Source organism: Acanthopagrus latus, chromosome 6 (assembly GCF_904848185.1).
Source record: "Acanthopagrus latus isolate v.2019 chromosome 6, fAcaLat1.1, whole genome shotgun sequence".
Taxonomy (NCBI): Eukaryota; Metazoa; Chordata; class Actinopteri; order Spariformes; family Sparidae; genus Acanthopagrus; species Acanthopagrus latus.
This window is the reverse complement of record NC_051044.1, coordinates 9819327-9832930: the sequence shown is the minus strand read 5'-3', so window position 1 is coordinate 9832930 and position 13604 is coordinate 9819327. Positions and strand designations below refer to the sequence as shown.

Below are 13604 nucleotides of genomic sequence, written 5' to 3'. Positions count from 1 at the left end.
TGTGTACAGTTTGAAATGCTAGCATCAAAAACATATACTTCCATTGTATGTAAGCTAATGCCTAGTACAGGGATTGGGTCTAAATGGTCCGGCAGAATTTTCTAGATTATATACATTATTGCTTTATGACAAAAAACTGTGCACTTTTTTTCCCCTTGAGGGCCACCATACCATTCCTACGCAGATAACTGTTAAGTTATCGTTTAAATTCGGTTGCGCTCATCTAGCTAGGTACTAGCTAACTAAGCTAATTAACCTTTGAATACAAGGTACAACTTAACTGGTAACTGATTTTACCTCGGCTGTTAATGGTAAGATACCGTTTTATCACAATTTTGCTTTACGCAACTTTAACTGCTAAAAAAGAAACTTCACGCTACCTAGTTTTTTTCATAATTTAAGCTAGCTCAGAGAAAAGACCACAGCAGTGAGTGAATGGGCGGCATACGAGGTAATGACTAATGTTTGAGTCATGTTGTATCATCTGTGCCGAAATTGTAGGCTCAGTACACCGCTGTTGGCTCGCTTCTGGATAAAGTACAGGCATCGCTGAAGTGACACCGACGCTTGACTTCGTCAGCCGGTGTAAAAGACACGCCGTCCTATCCTCGCTCTCTCCTGCTCGGGGCGAATTTAATTGATCCGGGCAAACCGCGACCGCCTCTGAGGCTGTTCGCCTGAATCCATAACGCTGAGCATTTCGGGCGGCAGTTGCCTCTTTTTTTTCTCTCCAAGCCCAGGTGCACATCTTCGGTTTGTTTGTTTTTTTCCTCAAATCCAGAACACTCTAACTGAAGGATAACCCAGTGGAAAATCCGGAGTAAATCATCCCCGCATTGTTGTGGGGGCAAGCTCGGAGGAGGGAATGGATGCGAGCGAGCGAGCGGAGGCGCACCGAGGCAGCTACCTGGCAGACCCGGCTCCTCTGTGATGCAGCTGTTTGTGCTGGCTGCGAGAAACCCAGGACGCCCCGACGGCTGCTTCCTTTTGAAAAAAAACGCTAACGAGCGAGAAATCAGCGGCTATTTGTTATTCTACACGTGTTTGGGATTGCATATGAGGAGCGGGGTGAGGAGGAGGGGGGGAGAAAGCCATGTTGCCAGTTTACTCTCACAGAGGGAGAGAGAATTCACCAGCGCTTTGATTTCTCAAATCCACATTCCTCTGTTTTCCACGCCGATGTGATCTGTCAGTTTATGTGCCTCCTTGCCTAAACGTGATCTGTCTTTTTTTTTTTTTTTTTTTGCGGACCTGTTTTTCTTCCTCTACTTCTTCTTGTTCTTGTTTTTAGAGACCAACTCGGTAATAATATAGAAGTGTGCGACTGCGAGGAGGAGAGGACGGCGTTGGCATCTATCCATGCGCGCTCCACACCGCGCTATTTATTATGGAAGTGTGACCCCCCAGGCTGCCGAGGTACAACACATGCTCCCATCCCCAGATCTATACTTCCTCCAAGTGTTTTCATGTAAAGGGGACGGGAGGGGGGGTAGTATTTTGTGCACGTCTTCGGGTAAAAATGCTCTGAACGTCGGGCTTGTTTCGCCGGCTTGTCAGTGACGCAACATCTCCCACAGACTGCATGAGAGATACATGCGTCGAAGGGCGTGAACTTGCAGAGCCTAACCTCCTTATCCATTAAGAAAGCATCCACTTATCTATAAAGCCACTTTTGGAAAACCGCCCGTGCCCCGTCCACACACACGAACGCATCGCAATGGATCTCAAAGCGGACTCGGAGGACATGGACTACAAGCGGCCGGCTCCCATCGAAGTTTTCGCCAGCAGGTCCACGCTGCACGGCATCTCGCACATGTTCACCATCGAGCGGATGTGCATCAAGCGCAGCCTGTGGATTTTGTTCTTCCTGTGCTCCGTGGGAATGCTGGTGATGGTGTGCGTGGACCGGGTGCAGTTCTACTTCCAGTACCCGCATGTCACCAAGCTGGACGAGGTGGCGGCTCCGATGATGGTGTTCCCCTCAGTCACCTTCTGCAACCTCAACTCCTTCCGCTTCAGCCGGGTGACGCGCAACGACCTGTACCACGCCGGGGAGCTCCTTGCCTTGCTCAACGGAAGGTGTGTGTGTGTGTGTGTGTGTGTGTGTGGCCCCACTGCAGGTCAACCTGTTGGTATGCATGAAGCAAACCTGTGAATGATCAAGTGCTTTGATAGCAGACATTCTCAGATTCTTTAGTTGCGGTCATTCAGTAACCCACCTCACTTTTCTTATGTTTTCTTTTTTTTTTGTTTTTTTTTGTTTGTTTTTTTGTTTACAGCCAGACTCCCAAAAAGACACAATGGCCGCTTGGATGATAAGATTTTGCCTCAGGGAAACCCATCTGTGAGGATTTAGTCGTTGTTGATTCAGGAATTGATTGTGTGTCCATCCCACGATATCAGATAACAGTCACAAGATTTAAACGCTTAGTGAAAACAGTACATTTTTAATTTGGGCACACAAATCCGAACTGTTATTTATTCCAATGAATTAGTTGAGAAACGCTGAATCACGAAATCCATGAACCCACAGACTGAATTCCAAAACTCCCGCTTGAGATGTTCTGTGAGGGGAAATGGTGCCTGTGCTTTCCTTATCAGGCCTAACAGCTTAAATCTATAAGGCACCGGTGAACCTTGAACTTCAGTGAAATTCTGTCTTGGTTTTCAGCAGCCTCGTGGGAACATCTGCTTGAAATTTTGCCGTGATTTGCGAATCGTCTCAGGCGAAATCTTACATGTCACACAGAAGTGCAAAGCAGTGTTTTAACACCTGTCTCGCTGGTTGTCGCTGTTAGGCCACTGGGCAATGTGCGAGAAACATGGATAAAGCATGAAAAACATTTTAAGGCTCTCTGTGAATATGAACTTGAATTGAACTTCAGTGTTGAAAAAAATAAAGGGGGGGTGGCGCTTTCTAAAAGTGGGGTTATTTAATAATGTAGTGTGACATTAAAGATCATGTCAGCTGAAGTCCACACTGCACATAAGCTGCGGTATTTTTGAAATCATATGCAACAGTGTGAAATATGGCCCTGACATCAATCCGTTCAAATATGTTGTCACAGTTTTTGATTAAAAAAAAAAGAAAGTCAGAAAAGGGAAACAACCCATTTGGTCACAGATCACGAGAACAAGGTAGCAGATAATGGATGAGTTGCTTCTGAGTGGTTAATATAAAACGATGAAGAAGAACATGCCGCTGGTGCTATTCCTTGCCTCATCACTTCACAGCTCACGTGATATGAATATCTCAATATTGGATAAGTAGACGAGTAGATTTTTAAATCCCCTGCTGACAAAGTGTGAAGAGACAAGTGTGTGTCTGTGTGTGATTCATAACTACCAATCCCTCCCTTTACACTTGTTGCTCTATGCTTTGCTTTGATCATTTAGTCTTCTGGCAGCCATGACAAGCTCTCCGTTGTGTGTTGAAACTTTTGACTTTAAATGTCTTAACTTTTTCTTCTTCTTCTTCTTTTTTTTATGCTACCCAGATTATGCCAGTCACGTTCACCAGTGCACAACAGATAATCGTCTGTGACTCTGTATTCACAGCTATTCTAGTAGAATTCACACACAAGCACACAAATGTCGACTACCTCATGACTAAATGATTTACTACATACAAACACATCTAAATGGCATCTTGAATTCATTAGTCGGTGTATTTTTAGTTTATCGATCCACACAACTCTGCGGCTGAAGGCACAGTTGGAGAGAAGCTCTGTGGTACATGTTAGACTGACATAAATCCAATTCCTTGTTTTCTTACTGACTGTCTTTGCTCTGTGACCTCTATATGCCTCCAAATAACAGGTGATAACCTTACAGGAAAGCAATAGATTCCATTGCTTGGGGCTGCAGTTCTCGTGCTTTGCATGGTATAGATTTCACCCCGTGTGCCTACATCCTACATAGATTTGTTTCTCTGTGTAACGGCAACATAGGCCTCTACTTCTTTGATTATTAGTGCAGGTTGAGTCAGATTTCCCGTAAGAAGTGAGATTCACAGAAGAGAAAAACTGAAGGCTGTGGCCCTTGCTCCAAGTGACTTTGGAATGAGCTGATTTTAGATGGGAGGAGGGGAACTGCAAGCACAGGCAATTAACTTGTGTCTCGTAAGCTGTGTGATGAACAAGTCTTTATCCCTGTGTAATTAGTGCTGTTTGTTAAGCTACAGCGTTGTCCCGCTGATTAACGCTCTCCCATCTATCTGGCTGTTTCTTGCCCCTCTGTTCCCCGTTGCCTATAGGGGGGAGTCCCCTTACTTTTTTGCCAACTCAGAGAATGGCAGCGTTTTCTTAGAAGATGACAGGGCAAGCTTCGTCTTACTCTCAGACAGTCTCATGGAGGTAGAAAAAGTATTGTGTGATAAGGACTGTGGAGAACGATGAAACAAAGGAATTTGGGCCAACTTGAGTCTAACTTGTAGATAATAAAAAAAAGTCTGTAGGGCTTCCTGATGAGACTACTTCTAAATGACACATTGATTGGCAAGAAAACATTTCAGTGGTAAGCTTCTTGATATCAGGCGACATGCTGTGGATTTTGTCAGAAAATGGCAGAAGGAAAACAAAGTGTCATGTGGCTGTGAGTCTGTGTCCATCACTGTCTCTAGAGGAAGCAGCAGGCAGTATCTACCCTTGCAGTGATGCCAGACTTTCTTAGACAAGTTTATAACTGAACTAGAAGTAGCTTCACCTTAAGTTTTTTTTCTGCACAAAAGAAAATCAATCACATTCACATTGTGTTTTTGCAGGTTGAAGTCACACTTGGCAGTGCAGAACATAACGTGTAAATTGCTCAATTTTATTTTTATTATGTCGCAAAGGCAATTACGTGATAATTAACAAAAGAAAGGTCATTTTGGAGTGGGTGTTGGTTAGGTGGTTTATGCTGCCAAAAAGTGTTGGTTCAGCTCATGAAATCAGAGAAGCGAGTCTTCTGCTTGCACAGTTATTGAGCTTTAACATGTTTCCTGAGCTTGCAAACATGCTTTAAATTCACATAAGCAGTTTGTAAAGTGCCACAAAATGTAACGCTTGGTAACTTTCACGACCTTATCTGTCTCAGCACGATCGCAGCTCCTAATCAGGATTTGACTGTCGTATAAAAGTGTTAGGTAGAGGACGTGGGGAGGTCAGAAAATACTAAATCAAACGGATGCTTCCGAAGCTTTTTTTTTTCAAACAAGTGTTCATTTGCATTTATATTGTGAATGTTTGCCAGAGAGAAGCCTATCAATTGAGAGACTTCTGCAATTTATCAAAGGTCAAGGTTTTTCAGCGATCAAATGTGTTGGACGGTGTTGCATGTCACTCTTGGATTTTTCGCTTCTTTGTTTTTTTTTTACATTTGATTACCTTTCAATGAATCATAGATTCTTTTGGGTTGGCTTCTCCTCTCCGTGGCCCTTGTTTGCATTTCTATGATCTTGTCCAAAGTGGCATAATAACCGTATCACAGGTGCACCATCATTAAGATGTCATTATCAAAACTGCTGCAGGGAATCATTGCAGTTATTCACTGTCAAGGACACTGCACAAACAATTCTGTCCTCATTAGTATATGAGTTCAATTTGTTCTAATTGGATAATTACCTGAGATTATATCAAGATGTGTTCATTGTTGTGTCAAACAGCCTGCAGTATTAACACACCCTTTATACACTAGAAGTATAAACTGCACTTTTGCTAGATTTTTGTTAAACTGGCAGTGTCAAGAACGTCCTGAGTGAGTGCAGTGCTGTTACCACAGTCTCGCTGTCAAAGTTCAGTCTGAAAATCAGTGGTTGCTAGTATTTACTCACTCCTCTCATGAGGTGGCAAAGTGATGCAGATGCTCCTTCATTCGTTTTAGTCCCCGCAAGAAAATTAAAGTGCTTGTGGCCCATAATCCAATTTAGCCTCCCCCGCCCCTACGTCGTGAGTTTGCTGTGATTGCTTTAGGGAGCAGTGGCAGGGCAATATTAAAAATCTACCCATATTATTGTGATTGTATACGCTTCAACTAAAGCCTCCTGACTCGGGGATCTGAGCACAGCGTCTTAAGTGCTCTCCTGGCAGCTTTGTGTTGCTTCTAAGACACAGGCTCAGGATACAATTCAATTAAGTTCAGAATATACCACAACAGGCTGTATCTTCTTATTACAATAAAGCGTGACAATGTAGTGATTTAGTCCCAGCATGAGCCAGAGTACTGAACTAGTTTTGAGCTCAAAGATGTAACTTTTTCAGGCAGTAATTTGCCTGTGTGATGTGACTTGTCTTTTCCAAAGCCCCCGATGAACCTTTCACAACAGTAACATTTCTGCTTAAGTATTATCAAGTAAAATGTCTGTAGTTGATGAAGTTTAGTGCATCATGTGTATAAAATTGACAAACAATGACAACATAATCGAAAAATGAAACATAATCTGTAATGTTACTGTGAATGACAGAAGAGTGGGGATTATTTATTTATCTTCTTCTTTATCTATCTTCGTTGGCATTTCTCTAATACAGTGACCTGTTTGTGTGATCCACCATATAGGGTTGCAGCTATAGGTATAGAATAATCAGCCCGGCCAATAATTGGTGACGATTTCTAGATTTAAAAAACAATTATTTGGCTTTCATGCAGTATTTTTTCTCTTTGTAGCTAACACCTTGCAGTCTCACTCAATATTCCGCCCACACCATGTTAGATGTTGTGGTGGAATTTCGACAAGCTTGACCATCAGGAGAGATGAAGAAAACTCAGTTACAGATAACTTAAGTTGAAGTAGTTGATACAAACTTGATCAAGGAGGAACAACATAACAACACGTCTGTGTGCACAGTGTAATGCCAAGTCTATCCCTCTTGAACCCTCTCTAGTTTCATGTTACATCCTCTCAGTCCAGGAAGCAGCTCTCTCATACATGGTTTTATGTTTAACAGCAAATAGGTGGAAAGTGACTGCAGGGCTTCTGACCTCTAACATAGTGAGGAATAGAAAGCAAACACATAGAACACAGTCAGTCTGCTAACACAGATGGATTGCAGGCTATCCTATGAGTTTACATAAACAACAGCCTTGGTTTATCAGAGATCTGTTTATAAGCATATCTGCAGCTGCTTTGAAATGCTAAGTTTGAGGTGACCATGAGAGATATAAACACATAGATCAAGAGGGACAATGCCCACATCGATGTATAATCTGCCCTGGTCTCCTAACCTTTATACAGGGTACATATGAGGTCTTATCCTGTGGGGCCTTGTAGATATGTCTCCCATAGTTGTCACAACTAAATAACCTATCAACACTGAATAATCTGAAGTTATTAAATAAATGTATTAAATTGGAGGTATGAAGTAGCAGAACATTTAAGTATTCAAGCAAAGTTCCTCAAAGTTGTACTTTAATACAGTATTTAAGTAAACTGTTGTTAGGTACATTCCATCAATGGTTATTTTAAAATTTAATGTTAAGTGCACAACATTTCAGACAGGGGGACATCAGTTTTTTTTCCAAAATTGTTAGCCACTGTTGTTGTTCAGGTTCTGCCAGATGTCCTTGACATTGCTGTAAAAAGTAAAGTTTCATAAAAGGTAAAGCTAGAAGTAGAAAATGGTTCATTTCTTGCATTTCTTTAATTGCAGCTTGCATTTAAATGTGCAGATGTTGTGGGGAGAGAGCACCGCAGGAATGGCAACTTGTCATTGTCTGATAGTAGCCCACATTCATGTATAGTTGTAGGGTTACAGGTTTATTTCCAGTTGAATGCAGCAATTTTAAAGCATTTCTCGATTGGTTTCTGTCTACTGGATGAATTTTCCCTTTGATATAATAGTTACTTTTATGTGTATTCATCAAGTACCTAGGTCATTTGTGATGAAGGTTAGCTTGTTTTCAGGTGAAGATCTGCTTGAGCACTATACAGTGGAGCTGTCACACTGGCTAAAACCCACACATCCCCCTCGGTAATAGAAATCTTTCAAAAATAAGGTAATTTAAACACTACAGGCAGCCAGATCGCACATTTACAGTGTATTATGTGTTCACATGTTCACACACAAGTGGAGTTGAGCGTCAGCCTCAACAACAGACAAATTAGCAATGACAACGTAGCAACTAATGAATAAACTTTGTTGCATTGGTCATCTATTTAATTTATGAGCTAAGTGGTTATCTGCACTGTCCTGTCTTTAGTTGGTTATTGCTGCTTGTGTTAATTCATCTTACAATATTTTTTATTTAATGAATAAATAAAAAAAAATTAAGACGCAGCACGTTAAAAAAAAACAAAAAAACAAACTGAATAATTAACCAGAGTTGATATTCATAGTTTGCTTTGTGGAGAATGTTAGAGGCAGGCATGTCAAAAACTGTATGTCAGCACTGCTATTTCATCCATTGATGTTTCTGTAAAGTAGGCGTGATAGTGACTGAAGAATCACATTTGATACATTGTCATCCTAATCAGCTGATGAAATAGAAAATCAGAATTTACAGTATTGCAGGGTAGAATCTGTGTGATGGTCAACTCTTGGTCAGAACAATAGTCCTCATCTTGTCTGTTAACTCCATCTGTAATTCCCCTTCCAACCTGAAGTGTGATGGATTCCCATCTCATCAGTGTTATGAGCGCAGTGGGGAGAAACAGTCCTCATTTCAAATTACACCACATACTATCTCACATGGTGAATATTTTATTTCACTCTGTTTGCAGCAGGTAAACAATGCTGTGGCAGCAGTGAAACATATTACATTCCTGTAATTTGGTTGGTGCGCGAGTTGAAAACACATTGCCAGTTGAATATTAAGGCAGTGCTCACAAAAGAAATAATGTAATATTTCATTTTTTATTCATGGATCAACTTACATTATTCCCATCATCAAGGGACAAAATCGTGTTCATGAGTACAGACAAAGCTTGACCTTGTGGAATTAAAAAAAAATCCATTAAGATTTACCACCAATTATAGTTTGAAATAGTGCCCATATCCATGAGAAATAACTCTCCTGTCAGCGTCCACAAAGTCATTCACAGATTTATTGTCAGAGGAGCAGGGTAAGCCTTTGTCTCTGTCCGTCTCTTGTGGTTTTTCAATTCTAATTCTGGTTTCTCCAGCGTTGGGACAGGCTTATTCATGTTTGCAAATGTAAATTGAGCTGTCCAAAATTATTACAATAGCACAATACATGAACCCTATTATAAGATGGCTGCTGCTCTGTCACATTACACACAAATTCTGGCCTGAATATCAAAACCCAATACCTTACAATGTTGCAGTAATTCTAAAGAATAGCAGAAATGACTACCTTGTTTCACAGTTAATTTAAAAATACCTGTTTGCAGTATTTTACAGTGCGATTCACACAATAGACTCTGTTCAAACAAATTATTCTCATAAGTGTCTGTCAGTAGTGCTTAATCTTGGCGCTGCATAATTTGGATGCTTGTACCACTGATGGCCCGTTGCTCTGCAGGGGTCATCAATGGGCCGTTTTTTTCTGCGAGCTGGGCCACACCACTTAATTGAGGTTAATTTGTGTCTGCGAATGACTGTGAGCAGGTGCTGGAGGTTGATGGTGGTTGTCAAGCAGAGGTGTGTCATAAACGACTTCCCTCCTGTTTTCCTTCTGTGAGTATGGCCATTATGGTAAAGTCGAGTTTCAGTATGGTATGTGTTTGGCCATTTCCATGCATAATGTTCACATCTATTTCTTCAAACAAAACTTAATATATGCATTTTGGCCTTTCATATACACGTAAACAGCATTTTCTGAAACACTTCTTTCCTCCGTGTTTACATATGGACAGGCAGGAATGGAGATTTTTGGAAACGGTGACACAGACGCCAACGTTCACTACTTGATTAGTTCTTATCAGCGTATGGGCTCTGGGTTATGATATTGATTTGATACAAAATTTTCGTGGTGCAGTAAACATCTCAGGAAATATCACAGTTTCATGGTATTACACAATTATTATTCAATATTATTTGTCAGTTATTGTAAGCCTTGAAGGTATTAAAACAAAAAGTTTTTTGGTTGAACAACTATTTTTTTTCATAATTTCAAAAGATATTTTGTCCTTACAGAAACTTGAAATACATACAATTTTTGATATCACATAATATAACACTTGAATACAAGTATGTATGATAATGAACTCTTCCTTAGCGTAGGACAACCATCAGTTTTCATACCATGGTATCCTTAAAAACAGTATATTGCTGCAGCCCTAGTTTGTCCGTTGATGGAATGGATGTTATGTTGTCTAGATTTAGAAAGACACAAACAGACATTGATAAGGGACCTACACTGATGGAATAAAGAGACCAAAATGGCTGCTTTTAATAAAAATAGTTTCTACAAATTCAGCACAAAAGTCCACCATGTACTGAATCATGGATGAACTAATTAGAACTTTATGGTTAAAGGTCAGAGGTCAAGGTCACTGTGACCTCACAAAACACCATGACAAAATAATTCATACGACATTTACATTAAAATGTGACATACGCATGTCTAAAAGGATACAATGATGAAGATATGACATTTGATATCCAAAAGGTCAGAGGTTAAATTCACTGTGACATGATAATATCCTGCAAAAATGCAATGTGTTGTAGTTGTAGTTTTTGTTCTAACTAAAGTGTTTGCTTGGATGAAGGTCCCTGTTTTCAAAAACATCCATGCAAGTGTGGTATAGACCTCAGTTTCTATAAAAAGTTATCTGCATAAGAATGCAGAACCTGTAGGCAGGGGATAGGATTTTGGTATGTACTTAAATTTTTGCTCTATTGACCAATGACTTTCTAGCTGGCTTGCATGCAGGTTGACAGTCCATATGCATAGTAAAATAGGAATGCAATTTCGGACCCCATTGGCTATCATCTGCTGACAATTTAGCTTTTTATTAGTTCTTGAAAGTAACCGTTTTAGATTAGTTTTGAAATCATCTCTCAACTCCAAATCTGTTCTGGAGTCACACTTGTTAATTGGACTGCAAACAATTTCTGGTGCCAAAAACAGGAAGTGTTGGCACAGATATCTTTTATCCGCTGGCTACACCAGAAGTGATGGAACATTGGTCATTGCCCGCAGAGGCTATAATCGTCAGATGATATATGATGGGTTATGAGATAGGGTACCTGAATTTATCATACTAAGTCTTGTTTTTGTGATTGTGTGGAGGAAAGAGAAACAGAACAAAAGAGAGTGTGTGTGTGTATGCTTCCCTATATGATACATTCGATAATGTTTCACACGGAAATTGCACCGGATACCACGTGAAGTGTTTTGCTTTGCTTTAATAACAAGTAGTTTGAATACTCTTTTCCGGACTGAATAACAGCATTTTGAACATTGTTATGCTTACTACTGCTACCACAATTCCCAGTAATTTGACAGGGTTATTAACATGATTGTGCAAAAAGAAATACCCCCATCCTCTCAATAATGAGTCACTTTCTCTCGCTCATTGACACTGTGATAACGTGCCACAGCTAGGCTGCCAGCTTCAGACAACATGTGGATAATATTGAGAGGGCTTGTTAACTGCAGGTCTGGGAGAGCTGGCATGCACACGCATGTACCATTCATTCAGTTGGAGAGTGAGTATGCGCTATTTGCTGTTTGTCTATTAATTTTTTACACGATAATCCCTATTGTACTGCCAAAATCCTGGTTTGCCTGCCAAACTCTTTAAATGCACATTTTTAAATGGATCTGAGGTACAGCCAGTTGTTGTGTCTTTCTCTATTGTACAAGGGAATTCCCAGAAATTAAGTCTATTTTTTACTCTTTCATGGGTAGATTAAGGTCTTGTGTTTGACGATGATTATGTTTGAAGAAAAAGACACTCAAGAATGACAGTCTGTGAAATTTGGTTTTACTTTTAGATGCTTTCTCTGTTGTCATTTTTCACACAACAACCTTTTCTTGTGATACAGCAAGACAAGTAATACAAAAGTAAGGACGTGGTTCTGAGGCAATAATTGTTTTCTTTCAGAAGACAGTGGCACAAAACGAAAATGAAAACATTAAACAAGGCTGGTTCATAACTGTATCTATGGGTATTTATAAACATGCTGCCTCATCACCACTGAACTAACTCCAAGGAACTTTCTGTCTAGGTATGAGATCCGGGACCCACACCTGGTGGAGGAAAATGTCCTGCAGATCCTGAAGGAAAGGGCCGACTTTGACAACTATAAGCCAAGGCCCTTCAACATGCGCGAATTCTACGACCGGACAGGCCACGACATCAAGGACATGCTTCTGTCCTGCTTCTACCGTGGCATGGAGTGCAGTGCTGAAGACTTCAAAGTGGTGAGTCAGGCGTGTTAACAGTTGAAACATGTACATGGCCAGCAGAGGCCTGCCAAGATGCGGGTCAGCTGAGCAAATCTGTGATATAAGTTCAGTATTTATGTAGTGATAGAGGGAGATTCTGAAGACCCAGGTACAATATACACACACAAAAATGTACGGTCATGAGGTCCTCATGAAGACTCTATGGGAACTCTAAACGAAGAAACATCTGGAACAGATTGACTGGCTAGCTCATGCACCTAATCTGAGCCTGACGCTGACAGAACAATGTGGCTACATACCAAGAAAGAAATACAATCCAACAATAACTAAACATTGCATGATTGATAATTTCCTCCCATCATGTAGTTTATGTTAATGTCTATATGATATGACTGTCTGTTGAGCAATCATCGCTGAAGATTGCTTTTGGAAATGACATGGCAGGATATATAAGTAGTGATTTCACTGATTGATTTTTATCCTCAGTACAGTCAATGGGGCTCCATCAGTCCAGATCCGGGGCTTACTTCATCTAAGTAGCGTGATTACACATCAAGTCTGCAGCCCTGCACACTGGCCTTAGTGTTATAGTTTACAGTCTCTGAAAGGTTGAGCAATGCACTCATAAAAGGCCGAACATGGTCTTTGGCTGAACTTTCTGTCGCTGCTATAACACTTGCTTTATAAAAATCTGTCACTGTGGGAGCTGTGTATTTGTTTTTGTCTTCTGTCGGATGGATGCAGACATCCAGCTTTTACCTGGAACCTGTGTGGCCTCTGTGCAGTATGTGCTGAGCAATATATGGATTAATCAGGTAGCAGGAATAGCAGTAAAACAACTCAGCTGTCTGAAGCACATCTGAAGCACATGTGGGTCACTGTGTCAGCCTCTAATTTTCATCAGTTATTGGACATTATTTGTCATTTCTGTCTAATAACAGCCACAAGTTAAAACAGAGGTTTAAATTTTTTGAGGAAGTGACTGAACTATTGATGTTACTTTGCCAGTACACACACACAGAGGAACATTTGGTTGGTAATTAAATGTGTATTTTTTGCTGACACCGTCAAACATAGCAATTATTTTTGAAAAGAAAATGAGCGATTTGTCTCTCTCTTCAATTTGCTACTCTTTCTCCTCTATCTAAGTTTGTCTGGCTGTGGTTTGGTGCTGGCAGGTAGCATACAGTGTGTTTTTTAGAGCTTGTTTGCTGACGATGGCTGTTTACTGCTGCAACAAGAAATAGGCCTAGTAAGTGCCGTGACTATCAAAGATCCAGTAAATGTTTGGGCCACAATACAATACAATAAAA

General features: G+C 40.6%; 1 protein-coding gene across 1 annotated transcript in view; it reads left to right on the top strand.

Moving 5' to 3' along the window:
- The first annotated feature begins 317 nt into the window (after nt 1-317).
- Nucleotides 318-13604, top strand: part of asic1b (acid-sensing (proton-gated) ion channel 1b) — a 159538-nt gene continuing 146251 nt past the window's right edge. The window contains exons 1-2 of the mRNA XM_037101265.1: nt 318-2079; nt 12111-12306. Of these exons, the coding sequence (XP_036957160.1) occupies nt 1718-2079; nt 12111-12306 (558 nt within the window). The 5' untranslated portion in view covers nt 318-1717. The remainder of the gene's footprint in view (nt 2080-12110; nt 12307-13604) is intronic.